This window comes from Pholcus phalangioides, unplaced genomic scaffold (assembly GCF_987345545.1).
Source record: "Pholcus phalangioides strain wild (caught in Gottingen) unplaced genomic scaffold, Ppha-v1.0 ptg000014l_1, whole genome shotgun sequence".
NCBI lineage: Eukaryota > Metazoa > Arthropoda > Arachnida > Araneae > Pholcidae > Pholcus > Pholcus phalangioides.
The window spans coordinates 20,862,474-20,888,985 of record NW_028301607.1 but is presented as its reverse complement, the minus strand read 5'-3'; the positions used below and the strand labels follow the sequence as shown (position 1 = coordinate 20,888,985).

General features: G+C 39.0%; 1 protein-coding gene across 1 annotated transcript; it reads left to right on the top strand.

Moving 5' to 3' along the window:
• Positions 1 to 5,004: 5,004 nt before the first annotated feature.
• On the top strand, positions 5,005 to 20,110 carry LOC149078255 (uncharacterized). Its single transcript, XM_089241428.1, has 2 exons — positions 5,005 to 8,184; positions 20,075 to 20,110. The coding sequence occupies exons 1-2, from the start codon at positions 5,005 to 5,007 to the stop codon at positions 20,108 to 20,110; spliced, it is 3,216 nt and encodes a 1,071-aa protein (XP_089097554.1).
• Positions 20,111 to 26,512: the final 6,402 nt, after the last annotated feature.

Sequence of the window (26,512 nt, the reverse complement as noted above, 5' to 3'; positions counted from 1 at the left end):
GTCTATCGATTACATTCGCGCAAATGTAACTGAGGTTTATTGGATGAATTTGAATATAACTAGGCTTATTGGTTAAATTTTGTAAGTTTTCTAATATAACGTTTATGGAACTTTTATAGTATAATCCCTTCCTTAGACTTAACTCCTTCCCGTGTTAAAAGCCATTCTGAACCCTTAGACTACTTTAATTTAGCAATCACACATGTAGAACTTGGTCTCAATCCAGATTTTCTAGTCACCATGATGACCTGGCGCGTAGGATTTGTCAAGCCTTGGTAAACAGTGATACTAGTTTTTGAGATTTTTTTTGCTGGTACTTAATCTAAATTTTTTGCCAAAAGCCTGTATATAAAGGGTTTAAAAAAAATGTAATTTTATGCATCGCATGCAAAATCATTGTATTTTTATGTTTAATAGAAATGTTTAGACTGAAATGCAGTGCTTGACAGAATTTGATGTGCTATTTAAAATCCAATTTAAACCGTGGTTAAAACTGTCAAGAGTCAAAAACCTATCAACCCTGCTTCGAAAGTTAAAAATGTGCATCTGGGTATATACATATCCTCTTCGCTTGGGAGGTACATTAATGTTTTTAAATAATTTTTCATGACGTTTTTTTCAAGTTAAGACCTGAAGTACACATAGTTATACCTAACTCAAATGGTCCTAGTAAAGATGTTAACCCTAATTGATTAATTTCAAAAAAATTTCTTTTCAAAGGGTATTTTGATAAACACAAATAAATCAAAAACAATTTTTTTAATAGTCAGTTTTGGCTTAGGTGTGAAGAGGATATAAGTTGAGATAATGTTGGTTATTGCAATATATATTAGGGGGTATGCAAGTTGTAAGTATAGATATGCACAAAAATGTTTCCCCCCTCCCCTCCCACGACTGCTTATTTATTTTTTTAAATTGTGATGAAAATCATGATTTTTGTCCATAATTTGGAAATAACACCAGAATGTTGAAAGAGATGTGAACTAGAAAGAAAGGATTGTTTTAGGAAGCTTTAAATTTTTGCTCCTATTTTGATATGGGAGAAAAATAATTTCTTGATGCACACATGGGTCATTCCTAAAAAATGCAAATTTTAAATGTGAATTTTTTTTCAGAAATCATTTGATCATTTTTGTCACACCAGTGTCATTTTCTGCACACGAGGCATAAACGGGACTCACGATTTATTGCAGATTCCGAACAGCATTTTTTTTTTAAATCAGAAAAATTCAAAATAAAAATGATCTTAATTCATAGCCAATAACTCTTGAAGTTTAATATTTTATCAATGTTATTCACTTTTATTTTATACTGATATTTTATTTTTTTGGGTTTTACAGCTGAAAGACATGAATTTTGTCCATTCTTTCACAAAATTAAATATTGTTATAAAATGCCAAAAAAATTTTGTTATTTTTTTCTTAAAATAAACTAATGTCTTTCCTCACATATATATTTTGAAAAACCTTTTGATTTGATTTTTTTAGTCATTTAAGTGTCATTCGCCAATTATTTCTAAACTGTGTAGAAAAGTTTATTTTTCACAAATATTCAGCGACTAAATCAGGTACTTTTATTTCAAACAAACAGACAACATTAAGAAAATAGCCCTTTTCTTAATATTAAGCCGAAGTGAACTTGAAAAGAAAAGTCATCTGGTCTCCGCCGGGAATCAAACCCAGTCCTTTTGCATACTAGGCAAAGTGTGCTACCATATACATCTTTGGGGGACACAACCTTGCCTTCCTTATTTCACGCACGAGGCGCTGAAGTAGAGACATTAATAGGATTTTATGACCTAAAAAAACTAAAGATGTGCTCTAAAAATCTGAAAATATGCCCAAACAATTGCCTTATGAAGTCAAAAAATTACCAAAAAAATGTTCTCTCCTATTTCCAATAAAATTAATTTTATCAAAATAAGGTGTTAATGAAAAATAATGCTATTAATGCTCTGTTCAAAACAATTAGAGGAAATGTAGTTTTTATTTAATTGTGATTTTTAAACATTTTGATTAACTAAAAATGTTTGTCAATATTTTATCATTCACAAAGAGTTGTCACAAGTCTTAAAAGTCAGCAAAATCTTAATAAATTCAATACACACACATATCCCCTAATTGTTTTGAGCTGTGTACTACTACTTTAGTTGTTGTCTGGACTGAAATTCTTCGGTTTACTAGCATCCACTTGTATGTCACAGAATCAGTAACACAAGTAGACTCAACAAAGGGGAATCTCAGGATGGAAGCTCTAGGTGTCGCCCCCACCACCAGCTATTGCCTGGTTTGAAAACTGAAGGATGTGTAAATATTGAGGCCCATATTATCTAGGTGACCTACCCAGAATCAGTTGGATGATGAATAAATTTAGTCACACTATTGGGAAGAGGACAGTGGGGAAGGAACTTGCAAGATTAGCTTGCTAGTCTCCTCTCTAGCATTTTATCTCCAGATTGAAGAAAAGTGAGAAGGAATCGGTAATGTCATTAGGATCAATGTGCAGATGTCCGGGATACTAAGGTCCACCTTTTTTTTTTTTATCTCATCCTGTATAAGTCTCGGAAATTGGGACAGCTGGGGAAAACAACCACTTCATTGAAAATGTTTGAATATAAAAAACACTGGAAAAAATGAAAATATGCCTCGAAATGACGAAAATTTCAACCGGATCTCAGTTTTGTGAGGCCTCTCTTTTCTTGAGGCCTCCGGGTGGGCCCATGCGTTAAGACGGCACTGGCTGATGCCGAACTCTAAGCCAGAGAGGTGAACAAATGTTATCGTTTCATCTCTCCTTCAATATTAAAAGGGGGTGCCAAAACGCGTGCTTGCCCCGGCTGACCACGCATGTCGTTGTGGCCCTGTACATCAGTATGTATGTTGCAAGGTTTAAGGTACATACAGGGTCGCAGCTGGATACTTTTTTAACTGGACGACCGATTCACTGAATTTATTGAAAATGCTACAATCTTATATATAAATGTGAAAGTATGTATGTATGTATGTATGCTCTTTATACAAATCTACAGTTTTAGACCGATCGTCGCCAGATTTTGCATATATACCAAACAGGACCGGGATTGAGCCGTAGGCTACTTTAAAAGTTCGTCAGAGCTGGGCAAATGCCCGAAATGGGCGAAAAACTGTCGGGCAACAATGGTTTTGGGGGCCTCAACAATCACTTTCGGAACGTTTACTTTGGTTGCCGCGGTTTCCAACAATGCGTTTCAGACGTATATATATGCCTTTACAATGGTTTGTCACACCTTCAATTCTGTTATTATAACAGTTTATTCATTTATAACGGTTTGTCACTCTTTTCCAATCCTCCCAGTAATTGAAGAAAACCCGGGTATTTCTGCTAGCCTATATACAGGGTGTCCTGTAAGTGATAATCCGCCCATCGTATAGGTATAGTTTCAATTTAAAAAATGCTTAAAAGGCGGTTGAATAATATTCGCTGCACAAGCATTTCACGCTGCCATTCACTTTCAAGCGATTACAGTTCCCGATTCGTTTAGCTTTTGCCATGACAATCAACAGAGCGCAAGGCCAGTTGTTAGTAGTGGCAGGTATCAACCTACTTGAGCCCTGTTTTTCACACGGACACCTTTTCGTCACCTGTTCGCGTGTTGGTAATAGCAAAAATTTGTACATCTATACACCAGATGGAAAAAGAAAAAATATTGTGTATTCATAAGCGATTGCCTGAAGATTTTAATTAAAATATTTAAAAATAAAAGTAATTTTTTCTTACTTGATGCAGAAATTTTTTTGATTAAGAAATACGTATATAAATAATATATAAGCTATACGTATATAAATTTTTTACGGGGCGGGCATCGTCGCCGGGTTTCAGCTATGTTTCTCAACCACCGCCCATTGTATAGGTATAGTTTCAATTTAAGAAATACTGAAAATGCGTTCGAATAATATTCGCCGCAAGCTGGACACATGACGTCACCAACAACAGAGAACAACAACTACGACGACAAAACTGAGAATAAAAATACTGAAGTGAAGGAAACAACTCTGACCATCACAGACGCTCGCTCATTCTGATCACAATATTCTTCCACTGTGTAAGATGCCTCCTAAAAAGCGAGCAGCAATCGGAAAAATTTCGACTGAAGCGAAACGGTCGCGATTGGCAAGGAAAAATGAGTCTTCAGAGCGGACTAAACAAAGACAATATGCTAATCGAACTAGGTCCTCCACTTCCAGGACAAATGAGACTCCAGAACAAACTGAAGAACGCCTCTCTGCTAATCGAACTAGGGCCTCCACTTCCAGGACAAGTGAGACTAAAGAACAAACTGAAGAACGCCTATCCGCTAATCGATCTAGGGCTTCCACTTCCAGGACAAGTGAAACTAAAGAACAAACTGAAGAACGCCTATCCGCTAATCGAACTAGGGTCTCCACTTCCAGAACAAATGAGACTCCAGAACAAACTGAAGAACGCCTCTCTGCTAATCGAACTAGGGCCTCCACTTCCAGGACAAGTGAGACTAAAGAACAAACTGAAGAACGCCTATCCGCTAATCGATCTAGGGCTTCCACTTCCAGGACAAGTGAAACTAAAGAACAAACTGAAGAACGCCTATCCGCTAATCGAACTAGGGCCTCCACTTCCAGAACAAATGAGACTCCAGAACAAACTGAAGAACGCCTCTCTGCTAATCGAACTAGGGCCTCCACTTCCAGAACAAATGAGACTCCAGAACAAACTGAAGAACGCCTCTTTGCTAATCGAACTAGGGCCTCCATTTCCAGGACAAGTGAGACTCCAGAACACACTGAAAAGCGTCTATCTGCTAATCGAACTAGAGCCTCCATTTCCAGGACAAGTGAGACTCCAGAACACACTGAAAAGCGTCTATCTGCTAATCGAAATAGGGCCTTCACTTATAGAGAGCATGCTTTTCAAGATCTGAAAAAAGCTGCATTTGCATACAATGCTGAACTTGATTATCACGAACATCCAGCAGTCTTGATTGGCCAAATGGAGAAGGTCTGTGTCCATTGCCAAGCTTATAAATGGGATGGTGAGGCGCCTGGGATGTGCTGCTCAAATGGAAAAGTCAAGCTGCCATTAATCAATCAACCACCTGAACCACTTCGCACTTTGATGGCTGGAACCACACCAGATTCCAAGCACTTTCTGCAAAACATCAGAAAGTACAACTCCTGCTTCCAAATGACCTCTTTCGGAGCAACAAAAGAAATTGGCGAGCCTGGATTCATGCCTACATTCAAAGTACAGGGACAAATTTACCATCTTTCAGGGTCACTGCTCCCAGGAACGAATGAAGAGCCGAAATTTTTGCAGATTTTCTTCATGGGAGACCAACATGCAGAAGCTCGACAACGATGCTCCAATATTCCAACCACCAAACAGCATATCGTCCGGGCGCTACAACAATTCCTCCACGAACACAATTCCTACGTGAATTTGTTCAAGACTGCTCTGGAGCGTATGCCAAGAGATGATTACCAAATAATTATCAGAGCAGATAAGACTCCAGTAGGCGCCCATCCACGGACATTCAATGCACCAACAATTGATGAGGTGGCGATTGTTATTGTGGGGAATGAATTTGAAAGCCGCGATATTGTTCTACAGAAAAGAAATAACAGGCTACAGAGAGTAACGGAGACTCATAGATCGTACGATGCTCTCCAATACCCGATCATCTTTTGGCAAGGCAATGACGGTTATAACTTTGGAATTACTCAGATCAATCCAACTACAGGCGACACGCTACCGGGAAAGAAGGTATCTGCCATGGACTTTTATGCATTCAGATTGATGAGAAGGGTAGGAGATGAAAATCATTTATTAAAATCCCGGCAGCTCCTCCATCAGTTTGTAGTAGATATGTACGCCAAAATCGAAAGTGAACGGCTACTCTACATCCGAACAAACCAAGAGAAACTGAGAGTAGATGACTACATTCATCTTAGAGATGCTATGGCCAATGACGCGAATCCAAATGAATTGGGGAGAATGGTGATTTTGCCAGCAACCTTTACTGGCGGTCCAAGACACATGCATGAGTACACCCAGGATGCAATGACTTACGTCAGGAGTTATGGTCGCCCTGACCTGTTCATCACCTTCACATGCAATCCACTTTGGTCTGAAATACAAGAGGCTCTTCTGCCTGCTCAGAAAGCTACAGATCGACATGACCTGATTGCCAGAGTGTTCAAGAGAAAATTAACAAAACTGATGAACGTCGTGAAGAAGTGCCATATTTTCGGAGAAACGAGATGCTGGATGTATTCAATCGAATGGCAAAAAAGAGGTCTCCCACATGCCCACATCCTCATCTGGCTGCGAGAAAAAATTCGGCCAACTGATATCGACAACGTCATCTCTGCCGAATTGCCTAATCCAGATCAAGATCCATTGTTGTTTCAGATCATCACCAAAAATATGATTCACGGACCCTGTGGAGCGCTAAACACGAACGCTCCTTGCATGATGAATGGTCAATGCTCCAAGAAATATCCACGCACAATGCTACAAGAAACACAGACTGGCCAAGATGGCTATCCTCTGTACAGGAGACGAAAGCCCGAAGATGGCGGATTCACCACAACATTGAAAATACGCCATGTAGACGTTAACGTTGACAATAGGTGGGTAGTTCCATATTCCCCAATATTGTCAAAAATGTTCCAGGCGCACATTAATGTAGAGTCTTGCCAGTCTGTAAAAGCCATCAAGTATATTTGCAAGTATGTTAACAAAGGAAGTGACCAAGCAATTTTTGGATTGGGCCAACAAACGAACGATGAGATTTCAACATTTCAATTGGGAAGATACATTTGCAGCAACGAAGCAATTTGGCGAATCCTCAGCTTCCAAATTCACGAACGCTACCCATCGGTTCAACATCTGAGTGTTCACCTTGAAAATGGCCAGAGGGTGTATTACAATCCAGAAAACCTCCAAGCAAACAACTTGCAACAGCCACCAAAGACAACACTGACCGAATTCTTTGAATTATGTAAGACCGACGTATTTGCCAGAACACTTTTCTACTGTGATCTTCCCCGGTTCTACACATGGAATACATCAAGCAAAAAATGGCAGCGACGCAAACAAGGAACTGATGTTGCAGGACATCCTGGGGTTAAATCATCAGAAACACTTGGCCGCATTTATATTGTTCATCCGTCAAGTGGCGAATGCTTCTTTCTGCGTATGTTGCTTCACATCATCAAAGGACCAACAACATTCGATGATTTGAAAACATTTAATGGTCAAGTTTGTGCAACCATGCAAGAAGCATGCCAAAAGCGAGGATTGCTGGAAAACGATGACCACTGGGATTTGGCAATGACTGAAGCTAAAATCACTCAATCTGCCATTCGTCTAAGACATCTTTTTGGCATTCTTTTATCTACCCAATCTGTGTCAAATCCACTTCAATTGTGGGAAAAATACAAAGATGATCTCAGTGAAGACATTCTTATGAGAATCAGACGGGAAAATCCAAATTTAGAAATTGAATTTTCACCAGACATGTACAATCAAGCTCTCATCCATTTAGAAGACCTTTGTTTGTCAATGGCTGGAAAAGACCTCAGACAGTGCTCTTTGCTTCTTTCACCGCAACGAACTAACACCAACAATCTCACTCATGAAATTATGCGGGAGAGAAATTACGATGTTAATGAATTACAGTCATATATTGCAGCGAAAGAACCACTTTTAACTTTCGACCAAAGACAAGCCTACAATCAAATTCAGCAAACGATTAACGATGGAAATGGCGGCATCTATTTCCTCGATGCTCCCGGTGGCACTGGCAAAACGTTCCTTATCAATTTACTTTTGGCAAAGGTGAGACAACAAAAGAAAATTGCAGTAGCAGTGGCCTCTTCTGGCATAGCCGCAACACTACTAAATGGAGGTCGGACGGCACATACCGCCTTCAAATTACCACTGGACTTGAACCATAACGAATCTCCAGTTTGCAACATTTCCAAGGGAACAGGCCCAGCAAAAGTGTTGCAAGAGTGCAGCCTCATAGTTTGGGATGAGTGTACAATGTCTCACAAACGGGCCCTGCAATCTGTCAACATGTCACTTAAAGATCTGCGAGGAAATCAGCGGCTCATGGGAAAAGTGGTTGTTTTGTTGGCTGGAGATTTTCGTCAGACTCTGCCTGTAGTTCCGCGTTCAACGCCAGCTGATGAATTTAATGCTTGCCTCAAATCATCAACACTCTGGCACGAAGTTAAAAAATTATCATTATCCACCAACATGCGAGTTCAACTGCAAAATGACTCAGCACTGCAATCATTTTCACATCAGTTGATCAAACTTGGCAATGGAAGAATTCCCGTAGACCCAAGCACCGGACTGATTACGTTCCCAAATGGATTTTGCCAGTTGTTAAATTCAGTTCAAGAACTTGCAGACAAAGTTTTCCCAAATATTGAACAAAATCACCGAAACCATGAGTGGCTTTGTGAGAGAGCGATTCTGGCACCGAAAAATGACAGTGTGAACAAAATCAACGAAAAAATCCTAAAAATTATTCCAGGAGACTCCAAATCTTATAAATCGGTTGACACTGTCACAGACACAACGCAGACAGTTCTGTATCCTGCAGAATTTCTGAACTCTTTGGATATTCCGGGTGTGCCACCACACAACTTGACCCTCAAAGTCGGAGCACCTATAATGCTTTTAAGAAATTTGGAGACACCGAGACTCTGCAATGGTACCAGACTCTGCGTGAAGAAATTGCTCAATTACATCATCGAAGCAACAATTTTAACTGGATGTGCCAAAGGAGAAGACGTCTTCATTCCACGTATCCCAATTGTCACTGAAGAAATTCCATTCACTTTCAAGCGATTGCAGTTCCCGGTTCGTTTAGCTTTTGCCATGACAATCAACAAAGCGCAAGGCCAGTCGTTAGCAGTGGCAGGTATCAACCTACTTGAGCCCTGTTTTTCACACGGACAGCTTTACGTCGCCTGTTCGCGTGTTGGTAATCCCAAAAATTTGTACATCTTCACACCAGATGGACAAACAAAAAATATTGTGTATCCACAAGCGATTGCTTGAAGTCTTTAATTAAAATATTTAAAAATAAAAGTAATTTTTTCTTACTTGATGCAGAATTTTTTTGATTAAAAGAAATAATTAATAAGCTATACATATATATAAATTTTTTACGGGGCGGGCAACGTCGCCGGGTATCAGCTAGTCTTATATATAAATGTGAAAGTATGTATGTATGTTCTTTATACAAATCTACAGTTTTAGACCGATCGTTGCCAGATTTTGCATATATACCAAACAGGTCCGGGATTGAACCGTAGGCTACTTTAAAATTTCGTCAGAGCAGGGCAAATGCCCCAAATGGGCAAAAAACTGTCGGCCAACAATGGTTTTTGGGCCTCAACAATCACTTTCGAAACGTTTACTTTGGTTACCGTGGTTCCCAACAATGCGTTTCAGACGTGTATATATGCCTTTACAATGGTTTGTCACATCTTTAACGCTGCCATCATTACAGTTTATTCCTTTATAATGGTTTGGCTCTTTTCCAATACTCCCAGTAATTGAAGAAAACCCTGGAAGCGTCAGATATTTTTGCTTGCATGTATACAGGGTGTCCTGTAAGTGCTACTGTGGCCTTTATCTCATCAACCACCCATCGTTGAGGTATAGTTTCAATTTAAAAAGTGCTTAAAAGGAGTTTGAATAATATTCGCTGCAGAAGCTGGACATCTGACGTCACTAACAACAGAGAACAACAACTACAACGATAAAACAGGGAATAAAAATGTTCAACGCCAGCTGATGAACTCAATGCTTGCCTCAAATCATCAGCACTCTACTTCACCAAACACCAACTCTGGCCATATCGCTACATTGCAATTTACTGGCATTAGTGAGATGGGTTGGAAGTGAAGGTGCTGTCTATCGGTGGTCGCCTCGAGTTTGTTAGGACATCAACACTCTGGCACGAAGCTAAAAAATTATCATTATCCACCAACATGCGAGTTCAACTGCAAAATGACTCAGCACTGCTATCATTTTCACATCAGTTGATAAAACTTGGCAATGGAAGAATTCCCGTAGACCCAAGCACTGGACTGATAACGTTCCCAAATGGATTTTGCCAGTTATTATATATATAAACTCAGTTCAAGAACTTGCAGACAAAGTCTTCCCAAACATTCAACAAAATCACCGAAACCATGAGTGGCTTTGTGAGAGTGCGATTCTGGCACCGAAAAATGAGTGTGAACAAGATCAACGGAAAAATCCTAAAAATTATTCCGGGAGACTCCACATGTTACAAATCGGCTGACACTGTCACAGACACAGCGCAGACAGTTCTGTATCCTGCAGAATTTCTGAACTCTTTGGATATTCCGGGTGTGCCACCACACAATTGACACCTGTAATGCTTTTAAGAAAATTTGGAGACACCGATACTCTGCTATGGCAACAGACTCTGCGTGAAGAAATTGCATCATTAGAGCAACGATTCTAACTGGATGTTACAAAGAAAAAGAAGTCTTCATTCCACGTATCCCAATCATCACCGAAGAAATGCCATTCACATTCAAGCGATTACAGTTCCCGATTCGTTTAGCTTTTGCCATGACAATCAACAAAGTGCAAGGCCAGTTGTTAGCAGTGGCAGGTATCAACTTACTTGAGCCCAGTTTTTCACACCTTTTCGTCACCTGTTCGCGTGTTGGTAATAGCAAAAATTTGTACATCTACACACCAGATGGAAAAAGAAAAAATATTGTGTATCCACAAGCGATTGCCTGAAGATTTTAATTAAAATATTTAAATATAAAAGTAATTTTCTCTTACTTGATGCAGAAATTTTTTTGATTAAGAAGTAATTAATAAGCTATACATATATAAATTTTTTACGGGGCGGGCAACGTCGCCGGGTATCAGCTAGTCTATATATATAAATGTGAAAGTATGTATGTATGTTCTTCATACAAATCTACAGTTTTAGACCGATCGTCGCCAGATTTAGCATATATACCAAACAGGTCCGGGATTGAACCGTAGGCTACTTTAAAATTTCGTCAGTGCTGGGCAAATGCCCGAAATGGGCGAAAAACTGTCGGGCAACAATGGTTTTGGGGCCTCAACAATTACTTTCGGAACGTTTACTTTGGTTACCGTGGTTTCCACCAATGCGTTTCAGACGTGAATATATGCCTTTACAATGGTTTGTCACACTTTTAATTCTGTTATTATAACAGTTTATTCCTTTACAACGGTTTGTCACTTTTCCAATCCTACCAGTAATTGCAGAAAACCCGGGAAGAGCGCCAGGTATTTCCTGCTAGCCTATATACAGGGTGTCCTGTAAATGATAATGCGGCCTTTATCTCATCAACCGCCCATTGTATAGGTATAGTTTCAATTTAAAAAATGCGTAAAAGGCGTTTGAATAATATTTGCTGCACAAGTTGGACGTATGACGTCGCTAACAACAGAGAACAACAACTACGCTGACAAAACTGGGAATAAAAATGTTCAACGCCAACTGATGAACTCAATGCTTGCCTCAAATCAGCAACACTCTGGCACGAAGTTAAAAAATTATCATTATCCACCAACATGCGAGTTCAACTGCAAAATGACTCAGCACTGCTATCATTTTCACATCAGTAGACCCAAGCACTGGACCGATTACGTTCCCCAATGGATTTTGCCAGTTGTTAAACTCAGTTCAAGAACTTGCAGACAAAGTCTTCCCAAACATTCAACAAAATGACCAAAACCATGAGTGGCTTTCTGAGAGCGATTCTGTCACCGAAAAATGACAGTGTGAATAAGATCAACGAAAAAATCCTAAAAATTATTCCGGGAGACTCCACATTTTACAAATCGGTTGACACTGCCACAGACACGGCACAGACATTCAGTTCTGTATCCTGCAGAATTTCTGAACTCCTTTGGATATTCCGGGTGTGCCACCACACAATTTGACCCTCAAAGTCGGAGCACCTATAATGCTTTTAAGAAATTTGGACACACCGAGACTCTGCGTGAAGAAATTGCACAATTACATCATTGAAGCAACGATTCTAACTGGATGTGACAAAGAAAAAGAAGTCTTCCTTCCACGTATCACAATTATCACCGAAAAAATGCCATTCACTTTCAAGCGATTACAGTTCCCGATTCGTTTAGCTTTTGCCATGACAATCAACAACGCGCAAGGCTAGTCGTTAGTAGTGGCAGGTATCACATCAACTTACTTGAGCCCTGTTTTTCACACAGACACCTTTTCGTCGCCTGTTCGCGTTTTGGTAATACCAAAAATTTGTACATCTACACACCAGATGGAAAAAGAAAAAATATTGTGCATCCACAAGCGATTGCCTGAAGATTTTAATTAAAATATTTAAAAATAAAAGTAATTTTTTCTTAATTGATGCAGAAATTTTTTTGAGTAAGAAATAATTAATAAGCTACTCATATATAAATATTTTACGGGCGGGCAACGTCGCCGGGTATCAGCTAGTCTATATATAAATGTGAAAGTATGTATGAATGTTCTTCATACAAATCTACAGTTTTAGGCCGATCGTCGTCAGATTTTGTATATATACCAAACAGGACCGGTATTGAACCGTAGGCTACTTTAAAAGTTTGTTAGAGCTGGGCAAATGCCCGAAATGGGCGAAAAACTGTCGGACAACAATGGTTTTGGGGCCTCAACAATCACTTCCGGAACGTTTACTTTGGTTTCCGTGGTTTCCAACAATGAGTTTCAGACGTGTATATGCCTTTAAAATGGTTAGTCACATCTTTAATGCTACCAGTATAACAGTTTATTCCTTTATAATGGTTTGTAACATTTCCAATCCTCCCAGTAATTGAAGAAAACCCGGGAAGCGCCAGATATTTTTGGTTGCCTATATACAGGGTGTCCTGTAAGTGCTAATGCGGCCTTCATCTCATCAATCGCCCATAGTAGAGGTATAGTTTAAATTTAAAACATGCTTTGAATAATATTTGATTTACAAGCTGGACATATGACGCCATTAACAACAGAGAACAACAACTACGACGACAAAACTCAGAATAAAAATGTTCAACGCCAGCTGATGAACTCAATGCTTGTCTCAAATCATCAACACTCTGGCACGAAGTTAAGAAATTATCATTATCCACCAACATGCGAGTTCAACTGCAAAATGACTCGGCACTGCTATCGTTTTCACGTCAGTTGATCAAACTTGGCAATGGAAAAATTCCTGTAGAGACCCAAGCACTGGACTCATTACGTTAAAAAGGGATTTTGCCAATTGTTAAACTCAGTTCAAGAACTTGTTTAACAATTGGTCTTCCCAAACATTGAACAAAATCACCGAAACCATGAGAAAGCGATTCTGGCATCGAAAAATGACAGTGTGAAAAAGATAAAAAAAAATCCTAAAAATTATTCCGGGAGACTCCACATCTTACGAATCGGTTGACACTGTCACAGACTCAGCGCAGACAGTTCTGTCGAAGTCGGAGCACGTATAATGTTTTTAAGAAATTTGGAGACATCGACACTCTGCAATGGAACCAGACTCTGCGTGAAGAAATTGCACAATTACATAATTGAAACAACGATTCTAACTGGATGTGCCGGAGGAGAAGACGTCTTCATTCCACGTATCCCAATTATAACCGAAGAAATGTCATTCGCTTCCAAGCGATTACAGTTCCCGATTTGTTTAGCTTTCGCCATGACAATAAATAAAGCGCAAGGCCAGTCGTTAGCAGTGGCAGGTATCAACCTACTTGAGCCCTGTTTTTCACACGGACTGCTTTTCGTCATCTGTTCACGTGTTGGTAATAGCAAAAATTTGTACATCTACACACCAGATGGACAAACAAAAATATTGTGTATCCACAAGCGACTGCCTGAAGTTTTTAATTAAAATATTTAAAAATAGAAGTAATTTTTTCTTACTTGATGCAGAATTTTTTTTGATTAAGAAATAATAAGCTATACGTATATAAATTTTTTACGGGGCGGGCAACGTCGCCGGGTATCAGCTAGTCTATATATATAAAATTGATTTTCTGTCTGTGTGTATGTTTTCTATACAAATCTACAATTTGAGATCGATCGTCGCCAAATTTTGCATATATACCGAATGGGACCCAATTTGAACGATAGGCTACTTTAAAATTTTGTCAGAGCAGGGCAAATGCCCCAAATGGGCAAAAAACCGTAGGGCAACAATGGTTTTTGGGCCTCAACAATCACTTTTCGAACGTTTACTTTGGTTACCGTGGTTTCCCTAGCGTTTATAACGTGTATATGCCTTTACAATGGTTTGTCATTTCTTCAATGCTGTACGTATATGTATAATACGTACACCACAAAGTTGGTTGAATGACTTTTAATAAATTTTTAATTAGCCGCTGTCCCCCCCCACTTTGATGACCTAAATAAATAAATTCCAATTAAAACCAAATGTGAGAAATGTTGTTGAACTGCGTAAGAGAGAAATAAAATCTAATCCTTGTCCATTTCAGGTGTTCTCAAAGTGTGCACCGTGAGATATTACACACATAATGTGTTCAAATAATTTTTCATTTTTAATTAAATTTCATTGGTCGAGACATTAAGCTGAGCTAGTGAGAACTAATAGTGTGTGGTTTGTTCGAGCTCCGCTAGATGTCGCACTTTTTATACACGTATATACATGTGTGATTTAGAGTTGGCAGGTTAGTGGCTTTCCCGCCAAATTGAGCTGGTTTGTAAACGTGCAGAATTTTTAGTTAAATTTTTAGCTTTGGGGGGTGTTGTGGTTTATTTCGGCAACACAGTGCTCGCGTGTGGCGAATTCCTTCTATTCCTTTTTCTTTTTGTGCTTGCAAAGAATTTTCGCCAGGGTGGATCCTTGCGTTAAGACGGATCACGAGAGAATATCGACGAATATCTAAGCCAAGACGTTCTCCTTTTGTCTTTTACAATACTTTTCTCAGAAACTAATTTATTCAATTAAAAAAGTTCAATTTTTTTACTGTATTGGAGGGGAGGTGGTGTCTAAAAGAACCATTGTATTGTATTCTAGATCAGAGGGATCGAAAGTATTTCCAATCCGTGGGTGCTCACATAGGTGTACGCAAGGAGGGGGGGGGGGCGGCTATATTAAAAAAAATATATATATATTGAATTTTTTTAATTTTTGATATATTTCTATAGAAATACTATATCACAGTGGTTCTCAACCAGTGCTCCGCGGAGCCCTTGGGGGCTAGGGCTCCAGGGCAATAAAATAAATCTGTGAATCTGATGAATAAATAAAAGCAGGCTTGTGTGCGAGGCTCGCCATGGAAATAATATACTAAAAAGGGCTCTGTGAGACAAAAGGTTGAAAACCACAGCTGCATTGGCGTACGCAAAGGGGGATCCCCCCCCCCCCAAAGCCGATATTATAGTTTCAATTTGCAGGAAAAAACGTAAACCCTCCCCTCGAGAAAATTTTGCGTACGCCTATGCACAGCTGTATATTACGAGCGGGGTGGGGTGAGCCAAGAGACAAAGTTTTCATCTATGCGAAACGTGATTATGAGAAAAATAGGCAGTTTTTATTTTCAATTTTTTTTTTATATGTTTGATATTTGCGAAAAAAATGAGAAATCTATGTATGAGATTTTTATTTCTCAAATAAATTCTGTGGGTGCTCCGCCCCGTGCTACGAAGTACTGCGGGTGCTCGAGCACCCACAACATCCCCGGCTCCGACGCCACTGTTCTAGAGTTTTGTTAAATGCATAGGCCGTATATTTTTTTTTAGATGACAGCACCAGTTCGAATATTTTGGGCTACTGTTTCGCTACGTTGACGATTATTTCTGCTGGAAATTTTTACTGATCCGACAACTCTGGTGTAATTTTATAGTCTGGACCAGACGTCCGTTGCTCAACTCAATAGAATTTCGACTAACGTGTCGATAGCAAGGTTGTAGCAGCTGAATATTGTTGCGATCAAGTGAAGTTTTTGAAGTATGCTTCTCTCCTCTACCACACATGATTTAAAAATTCATCGGTTTTTACTAAACAGCAATAAGCGTATGAATGAAAGAAAAGAAGACACATCGTCAACCAGTGTCAAGAGTGTGAGGAAGCGTAAAAATCGTAAATATGATGACACTTATTTGGATTTCGGCTTTACTTCGACAGAAATTAACAACGAAGAAAGGACACAATAGGTTTTGTATATGAAAATTTTTGCGTCGGAATGCATGCTACCAAGTAAGTTGAAACGCTATTTAGAAACCATTCGTACCAATGCAGAGCTAATAAATCTCTTGACTACTTTGACAGTAAGCTAAAGGAGTTGAATCAACAAAATAGTAGTTTTCATAATCAGGTAATCAATATTGTGCAATGATTTACTAACATCTTAGGGGTTATTCAAGTATTACGTCAGCATCGGGGGGAGGGGGTTTCGGATTTGATGACAAGGGGGTGGTGGGGTTTGAAGGTTGCTTACATCATCAACCACCCTTTTTCAAGATATGAAATATTCTAAGCTGCTAACGAAATTTTGCTGACAAGGGGGGTGGGAGGGGGTCAAAAATGGCTAAAAATCTGCGTACATAATACTTGAATGGCCCCTTACAAGGTAGCACATGGAACTGCACAATAAAAGAAACCCCCATATAATCAGGGGCGGTCTTAGACTCAGTAGCGCCCGGTGCAAAAACAGTAGTCAGCGCCCCCCCCCCTGGCACTGGGAAGGGGCTGTTTTTTCTCTCTGTAGATTTTTTTTTAACCTCAGGGCTTTGAATTCAACGATAACGCACAATTCTTGAAGTTTTAGCTGAACATCCCTGAGGTTGAAAAAATAATATGTAAAATGAAAAGAAGCAACCCGCACGTTTGTGCATACAGGGTCTAAAAGGATTATGCATAATCTCCTGTAAAAGTGATAAATCTTGCGAAATTTATCAAACTTACCGAGACGATTGGTGATTATGCATTACCGATATGCTTTACGGATTCAACGCATTTACATTTCTATATTTCACCAGCTTCAAATAACTTCATTTCAAATATACATAGATACATATCCGAAATTTCTCTTAATCGAAATAGATTTACTGCTGCCCTCCCCCTCTTTCTTTTGGATATGTGAGGTGCACTACTTTATTTCTATATTTCCATGGAAGTCGCAATTAACCTACCCTATTCTGCTCCGTATAGTCCGTGGATTATACGTTTAAAAAAAATTACGTTGGAATAAAAACAAAACTTCGAATCGATTGGTAAGAGACAATTCTGAGTTATGGTGTCGTAAGGAATTTTTCTCTAATAGGGTTGTTAATGAATGGAATAGCCTTAGAAGAAGAAATAATATTCTTCCCTTATTTCTTCTCTAAGGGAATAGCTTACCCCCGGGGGTAGTAAATTCTAACACAATCGACACGTTTAAAAAGAAATACGGTAAACATGTTGGAGTAAATCGAGAAGCTATCCCCACTTAGAATAAGACAAACCATAAATACATTTTATGGGCATTGCATAATATTTTATCAGGTATATATATTGTTTGTAATTGCATTTTTAATTGGGTTGTTGTATTTTAGTAAAATATGGCATCCATACTTGTTATGGGTATCTTTTTTTCTCAGCCACCTCGTTGGGCATTTTTGTCTGTTGTGGCCTTGTATTTGTATATGAATTTCTTAGTGTGGATCAAAGCTGCATGCGAGTTTTAAATTTGAAGCGGCTTTAGTGTGAATCTTATCTACAACTTTTTTTTCCTGAGGGAGGTTTCATTAGTTATAATTACGTTAAAAATTTATTTACAAAAACGTATATTTTTTAAATATTTGTAGATGGGGTAGATGCCAGTACGAAAATTGGCATTTTCTCTACAAAACCGTGTTGAACACCCCTCCTCCTCCTTGAGAGCGATTTTATATTGATAAATGAAATTTTCTCATGTGGGTTATACGTATATACCGTTGCGGACTATACATGGTGCCTATTTTCCTGAAACTAGCGAAGTTTGCATCTGCAGATTATAAGCAGCAAAATTCGATAAGTTTTGTTTAATTCTTATTTAAGACTAACGTCGAGGACCGGGGAAAACAAAGAAATGACTTACCTTCAAAATGACTTTCTTTAAGATGATTAAAATATTCTTACAACTCTTATAGAAAACTAATACAAACAAAAATTAAAATCGAAAATTTCACTAGTGCTATGGCGTGAATAGCCATCGCTATCAGATGAAGCGGGAGAGTTCCAATTTCCAGCCCAATATAATATAATAATAAGGGAAAAGGGGGACTTGAGCCATTTAAATTGTAAAAAACATGCTCTTTCGCCTCCATCAACACTCCTTAATTTTATGGCCACTTACTTAAAGGGCCCCTTCAAAGTTTGCGTAATAGCCGCTTCCTATTCTTCTTTTCTCTCTCTCTCCCCTATATACTGAAGCCTATTGACCATTGTATTGCCACCTGCAGGCAATTGACTTTATTTCTGACTTTCTTGCTTCCTCTCTACTTTTCTTTTCCTTCTTTTTTGTACAACTTCCCCCCCCCCACAGAAAACATCTTCCTCTCATATGCTTCGAAAGATCGTAGGGGGTGAACCTTGACCAATGATGTCAATTTTAATACTATTTGTACCTACGTAATCCTCATCACCCAATGGAAGGATCTTTCTTTGAAGCCGGACTACCAATTAGAAATAGGGGGTTGGTACCCCTCAAAACTTTACTTTTTGGAATCTTTGAAAAATTAAAGCAGATTGATTAGTGCAAGCTAGAAATCAAGTTGGAAAAAAATGTAGTTAGATTTTTGTTTATACACATTTCAACGATTAGCATCAGGAGCGGCGATCATCCGTGATGAAAGGGATGGAGGAAAAGGTAGGAAAGAAATTCTTACCACAATTTTAGTAAATTATAGACGTTTAGTTAAAACCTAAATTAGGAGGAATTAACTGGGGGCAGATGGCGAAATTATTCATAAAGAGTGATTAAAAGAGAGATATTTCAACATCAAGTTAAAATTATTATAATTGAACATACAGTATTTTGTTTATGTATTATGCAGAATTTGATATCGTGGAAATGGATTTTTCTAATTGACTTTTATTTTGTGTAAATATAACTCGTTCTTTTCATATGATCATTTGATTAAATATTAAATGCTAATGAAATTTAACTGATTCCTTCTTTTCATGAGTCATCGTTTTATTCTAAATGTATATTGGACCACTAGGAGCCTGGGTTAATTTAGATAATTATATATATATATTCTTCCAGTGGTTCGATATAACACTAGGATCAACAGATTTTCATTTCGATCGAATTTATATTGACGCTTTTGGCCCTTCTTGAAAGTCGGTTGGCATATCTTGTCACGCAATTTCGGCATTGATTTGTAATTACTGCCTTCATTAGCTGACCACTCGAAAGTGTTATCACCCCCCCCCCCCAAATCAATCCCGCATTTACGAATTTGAAGTGTCAACAGTCTCTCTCTCGCGATAGGTATATACTATAATACGTATCTACACTATTGTTTTTTTAGATTTGAATCAATGAATCAATGGCCCAACCCCGCAAGGAAATGTCATAAAAAACGGCACAATAACAATCGTTTTACATTCCTATCTTCTGACTCGACAGACATAGCTGTGTCCAGCTTCCTATAATATTGGTACTAAATCGATGATTATCAACCTCCTCCACTTTTGAAAGAAACTGTTCTGAAAAAGAAGTTCGATCTATGGTTCCATTATTTCGAATTTGCTCAGCTAATCGTAACTTCAAACTGTTCTTTCTACATCTCCTTTTAATGACAACAAAAGACCACTCAATCTTTGTTCCTGGAAAATCTCGCATTTCTCTCTTTAAGATGTTACATTTCCATTTCCTAAAACATGGTCATAAAAAAATCACTCTTCTTTTTTCTTGTTTCGCAGTTCCAGTGCAAATATTTTCCAATACGTTTTGTATCCAATATGTTTTCCAAATGTTTTCCACTGTGCTTCAAATCTTAATATATAATCTTACCTTACAGTTACAGGCAGCTAGATTGATTAAGTTCACACAATGATTCGTATTCCCAAATAATATATAGCGTAGGGGAAAAATTGCATGTTTTAATAAACTGGCACACTGTTTAATTAATAAATCTATTTGGTGAGACGTATTATCGCTCTTCCACCTAGTACCTTACCAAATTGCAAAACAATGCCTTGAAGCATATGTTAGGGACAACAATCCCAATGGAATGAGCAATATATATTTTGCACCTCAAACTTCCTTCTTAGTTTCAAAAACAGAATTGGAGTGGGGGGGGGGGGGTCATGATTACAAAGCTGTTGAAAAAAAATCAAACTGATTTTCCAACATACGTTCCTCATTAGTTTCTTGAAAGGGAAAATATGTCATTTTAGAGTCCCGTTGTGGCCACACCTTACCAAGGCCTCCTAGATAGACTCACCGGGTATCTGGTACAAGATCCATGAAACTCCGAAAAGATGTTCAGTTGTGTATGTACGGTTTGTTACAATTTTTCACACACACACATACCACCTTGCACTCTCTCTCAGGGGCAACTCGAGACAAAATCTCTACCCGAGCGGGACCTATTTTTGGGCCCCTGACCTCCCCCAATTAAAAAAACTTTTGTTTCAATCGCTTCGTTTTGATGCGTTCAAAGGAACAGCGATATTTTATGTCATAACATATCATGTCGAATTCTTTTTTGCTCTTTTACCTTGGATTTTGCGCTCTTCGTAGAGCGGGCAGAAATCAACTTCTCATTTTTTTCGCTCTTTTACAAAAGAGAAAGAAATTTCGTCTTCCCCACAAAGTCTCCTTCAGGGGTAAACGAAAAGAACTCAAGAGAGAGAGAGAGAGTGTGTAAGTGTGAATTTTTATCTGACCAAAACCGCTATGTACTGTGCATATATAGGTGCACTGCCCATCGATTCTTTTCTTTTCGAAAGATAACCGTAATATCATATACACACTCAAACGTTCAATTTTTTTCTCATCTCGGTCCTTTTTCATGTGATCCGATGCTTGTAGTGACGACATAAAACGTAATAAAAACTTAACGATTTAATATACGAAAGAAACATAACGAGAAGGATGACACGTGTATACAAATCGGTGGTATAATTCCAACTGGCATTTTTTCTTTTTTTTACAATCACCAGGAGCGTGAGGAGGGTGCGCCATCTATACAGATAAGAACGCACTACAGCACTCCCCCTCCAGTCGAAGACGAAACATTTAAGAGAAGAAAATTTGAATAATAATCATACAAATAATAAAAAAAAATTGCAATATATATACCATACATAATTATGAATCACATAGCTAGTTTCGAAGGGTCAATACGAAATCGCACTCTTCGGCCAGACCTGGAAATATACTGATTTTTGAACGTGTCACATAAATTATTATTTAACATAAAACATGGCTTAAGGCGATCTATGGATACATTTTTATGATTGCCATTAATGTTCAACATAAAATACTTATCAGTTCTTGAAATAACTTCAAATGGTCCGGTGTATGGTTGTTGTAGAGGTTTGCGTACACAGTCTTGTCGGACGAATACTGATGGAGAAGTTAGCAAGTCTGTCGAGACGAAGGGCTTAGACGAATTGTGATGAGAGGTTGGCACTGGTCTCACACGGGAGAAATGGTCTCTCAGTCTCTGCAAGAAGTCATATCGAGGTAGGACGTCTCGGTCATCCGAGTGCCGGAAGAGTTCACCAGGAAGGCGTAGGGCTGTGCCGTATACCAACTCAGCGGTTGATACTTGGAGGTCTTCTTTGATGCTGGAACGTAACCCCAACAGGACTGTAGGTAGAACCTCTGTCCAGTGCTCGTTACCTTTGAGGACACACATCAGAGAGGTTTTGAGATCGCGGTGGAATCTCTCAACCTGGCCGTTACACTTTGGATTGTAGGCAGTGGTGCGGGATTTTTCGATGCCGCACAGCCGTGCAAGAGAGCGAAATAGATCACTCTCAAACTGACGACCTTGATCTGTGGTCAACTTTTCAGGAACGCCAAACCGACACACCCAGGTAGAAAAGAATGTCTCAGCTGTAGTTTCAGCGGTTTGGTTAGACATTGGTACCGCTTCGGGCCACCGTGTGTACCGATCAACGCACGTCAAGAGATACGTGTATCCTTTAGAGGGAGGCAAGGGTCCGACAATGTCCAGATGAACGTGTGCAAAGCGAGAATCAGGAACCTGGAAAGAGCCTAAAGGAGACTTGGTATGTTTGATAACCTTCGACTTCTGGCAAGCGATGCAAGTACGACACCAATCTTTGCAGTCTCTCGCAATCGATTTCCAAATAAATCGTTTGCGTACAATACCTATAGTGGCTTTTATCCCAGGATGGGACAGATTATGCACAGAGTCGAACGCTAGACGTCGCATTGAAACGGGTACATACGGACGTATATCGTCAGTAGACACATCGCAGTAGATATTAACACCGGAGATATCGAGGCGTTTTAGCTGAAGCCCAGTTTCACTTTGAAGCAAGGTATGCAATTCATCATCATCTGCCTGCGCCCGTGCCAATTCTGCATAATCGATTGTACAAGGAGTGTGGATTTCACAAATTCTTGAGAAAGCATCAGCTATGATGTTACTATCCCCAGGCAAATATCGTAAATCTGTCGAAAACTGACTAATATATTCAAGATGTCTAAGTTGCCGGGGAGAACATTTATCGTTACGTTGTTTGAAGGCATACGTGAGAGGACGATGATCACTGAAAATTATGAAGTTGCGTCCCTCCAAAATGTGCTTGAAATGCTTAACAGCTGAATATATTGCTAAGAGCTCTCTGTCATATGTACTGTACTTTTTTTCAGTCGAACTGAGCTTGCGTGAAAAAAATGACAATGGTTGGGTTTTGTTTCCTATTTGCTGTTGAAGGACTGCACCCAATGAAGTGTCGGAAGCATCGGCAGTCAAAAACAATTTTGCATTCGGAACAGGATGGGCCAGAAGTGCGGCGTTGGCAATTGATTGCTTGCATGACAAAAAAGCGGATTTGGCCTCCTCAGACCAAACTATTTCAGTTTTATCTTTTTTTATCTTGCTTTTTGCTAATTCATGCAAAGGAGCTTGCACCCTGGCGGCATCTTTAAGGAATCTGTGATAGAAATTTACAATTGCCAAAAAACGCTTCAATTCAGTCACTGTTGACGGCAATGGATAATCGAGCAATGTTTGTACTCGATCTGGTAAAGGTGCAATCCCATCGGGAGAAACAAGAAAACCCAGAAAATTAATTTGACGTTGACCGAATACACATTTAGATGGATTGATCACGATACCATAGTCATTTAGTCTTTGAAAAACACGTTTTAAGTCAGCTTCATGAGATTTTTCGTCAATGGAAGCGATTAACAAATCATCGAGATATGCGTAACAACAATCTAAGTCGCGAAATGATTCGTCAATAAAACGCTGAAACGTTTGAGCTGCATTTTTCAGGCCGAAGCACATATAAACATATTCGTATAGCCCAATGGGCGTAATTATGGCGGTTTTGGGAATGTCTTTAGGATTGATTGGTATTTGGTGATATGCTTTTATTAAATCGATTTTTGAAAAAATCTTTTTACCACTCAAGTTGATGGAAAAATTCTGTATATTTGGAAGCGGGTATCTATCTGGGATGGTTATTGCATTGAGTCCGCGGAAGTCCCCACAAATTCTCCATTCGTTGCTTTTTTTGGGTACAAGATGGATGGGACTCGACCAAGGGCTTTTTGAGGGCCGAATTATACCTTGTTGCAACAGTTCATTGAATTGTTTTTTAACAGCTGCAAGTTTTTCAGAAGACAATCTTCTAGCTTTTTCGAAAACCGGTGGTCCCGTAGTTTCGATGAAGTGCATGACAGAGTGTTTCTTTGGAACTGCATTTAAAACTGAGCTGGTAAGCTGAGGAAATTTGGCTAATATGCGGTGGTATGGGGAATCACCAGAGATCGGCGTTAAACCAAAAGAGCCGTTTTGGGATTCTAAACCATTCACTGATAGCGATGTTTCGTTATCGATCAAACGAGAATTTTTAACATCTATAAGCAAACCAAATCTTTCCAGAAAGTCGGCTCCAATAATGGGATGTGAAACATCTGCCACAGTGAAAACGAAAGGAAAGTCCCTCCTTAGTCCAAGATTTAGAACTAGATTTTTGTTGCCAAACGTTTGGATTTCGGATCCATTTGCAGCATACAGTGAGAGTTTGTGAGGTTTTGTCAAGTTAGTCAGGCGTTTCGGAAAACAACTGATTGATGCGCCAGTGTCAATTAGAAATCGGAAACCCGTATTAACGTCGATGACAAATAGGCGACTATGGAGAAGGCTTTCGTTAGCTGTCGCCGAAACAGACGAGCCCACTAGTTTTCCTGAAACTGACATGGAGGAATACATTTATGAGCTTTTTCTCCAAACTGCTCATGGTACCAGCAAAGCCTTCCATTTTTCAAAGCATCGCCGAATTTATTTCGGCTACGAGATTGAGATCGTTTGCGATAACCGCGAGATGATCTAGGAGATCGCGAAAGCCTTTCAAATGATTGCAGTAGCGAAGCAATTTCGTTTTTCAAATCATCAAACTCTGAAGTGTGAGACACAGCTGAAGTATTAGATGACACATGAGAAACCTCACAGATTTTGTCGGCTATTTTCGCTAACCCAATTAACGGTTCACTAGAAGCTTGTAATATTTGTTGGGAGTGCAAAGGTAATCTCTGCATCCAGAGATTTCTCAAAATGTCACTTTCCATTTTACCCTCAGCTAACGTTTGCATTTCGTGCAAAAGCTGGGACGGGCGTTTGTCGCCTAGTTGAAGCTCCTGGAGTAACATTCGCAATTTGAAAGATTCTGATTGTTGAAACTGCTCCAGCACGCGAGTTTTGAGAGTCTCGTACATGTGCTGTTGGGGAGGATTGCGAACGATATTAGAAACATAGTTCAAAACTTTGCAATCAAGAGCTCCTACAACGGAATGAAATTTAGTTTCATCGGCGGTTATGCCTGCCGTTTTGAATTGTGACTCAATTTGAAGAAACCAAATCTCTGGATTTGCTTCCCAGAACGGATTGGCTCGAAAGGCAACACGTGAAACTTCAGCTGATGCAATAGGTTGAGCCATGACGAATGCAAGTATGGAGACCGGCAAATCGAGAGTAGAAAGTTTATTCCTCACCTTGAATTTCCAGGAACGTCTCTATATTGGGTAGAAACGAGCAGACTTGGCTTGAAAAAAATATATGTAGTATATCCAAAAGACTAGGAGATTAGAAAAGTTTCATCTTTGAAGAGCGTACGAACGGAAAGCACAAGGCGCGAAAACGAAATTTAAACGATGGAGAAATTCACTTCAATGTCCAAAATCAGATGCGTCCTATAGGTCACCAGTGATCCGATGCTTGTAGTGACGACATAAAACGTAATAAAAACTTAACGATTTAATATACGAAAGAAACATAACGAGAAGGATGACACGTGTATACAAATCGGTGGTATAATTCCAACTGGCATTTTTTCTTTTTTTTACAATCACCAGGAGCGTGAGGAGGGTGCGCCATCTATACAGATAAGAACGCACTACACATGTATATTTTATAAAGTTTTTTTTTAAATATATACCTTAAAGATATTTTTCCAGTAATGTATATCTAACGTGTTTCGGCGCCCCTTCTCATTTAACGACCGATGAAGTTGCACCGGTCGCACTGCCCCTGCATACAATTAATTTCTGCAAGAAGTAATTTTACCAGTGCTGTAGATATGGTGAGTCTGCTGGGAAGCTACTTTCAAAAGTTCCTTTGTCGAATGACACTATTAATCCAAGAATATAGCATATAGCAGATGACCTCAATGATCAATTAGTTGAAAAATTAAAAGGGAAGGAATTTAGCTTGCAGCTGGATGAAGCCATAGATAGTAATAACGACGTTCGTTTAATTTGTTATGCACGGTTTGTAGATGACAATGAATTGTTGAAGACCTTCTCTTCTGTAAAAGAATCACCACCAGTGCAAAGGCTCACGAGTTTTCAAGATCCTTGATAATTTTATTTCCGAAAACAATTTGGAGTGAACTAAGTGTGTTGGTTCTGTACTGATAGTGCTTGTTCTATGTTCTTCCGTTATGGAGGACTGCCAGCTCTTATTCAAAGCAAAAGCCCTGAAGAATTGTGGACCCACTGTGTTATTCACAGGAAAGCACTCGCGTCAAAATATATGCGTCCGGCATTGAATCAAATCTTAGAATATGTAGTATAACTGTAGTAATTTCATAGTCTGGACTACAACTCGGCCGTTGAAGGCAACATTTTTCAAAAACTATGTGAAGGTATTGGGTCCGAACACACATCTTTTTTATACTACAGCAGTTCACGAAGAATTTCTCGTGGTAATGTATTGTCACGTTTCTTTGAACTGTGATAAGAAGTTTTT

What these genes read in the sequence shown, in the direction of transcription:
- LOC149078255 (XM_089241428.1), top strand. Translation starts at nt 5,005, where the DNA reads ATGGAGAAGGTCTGTGTCCATTGCCAAGCTTATAAATGGGATGGTGAG. An exon ending in ATTTTCGTCAGACTCTGCCT is followed by an intron (nt 8,185 to 20,074) that starts GTAGTTCCGCGT and finishes CTTACCTTACAG; the next exon opens with TTACAGGCAGCTAGATTGAT.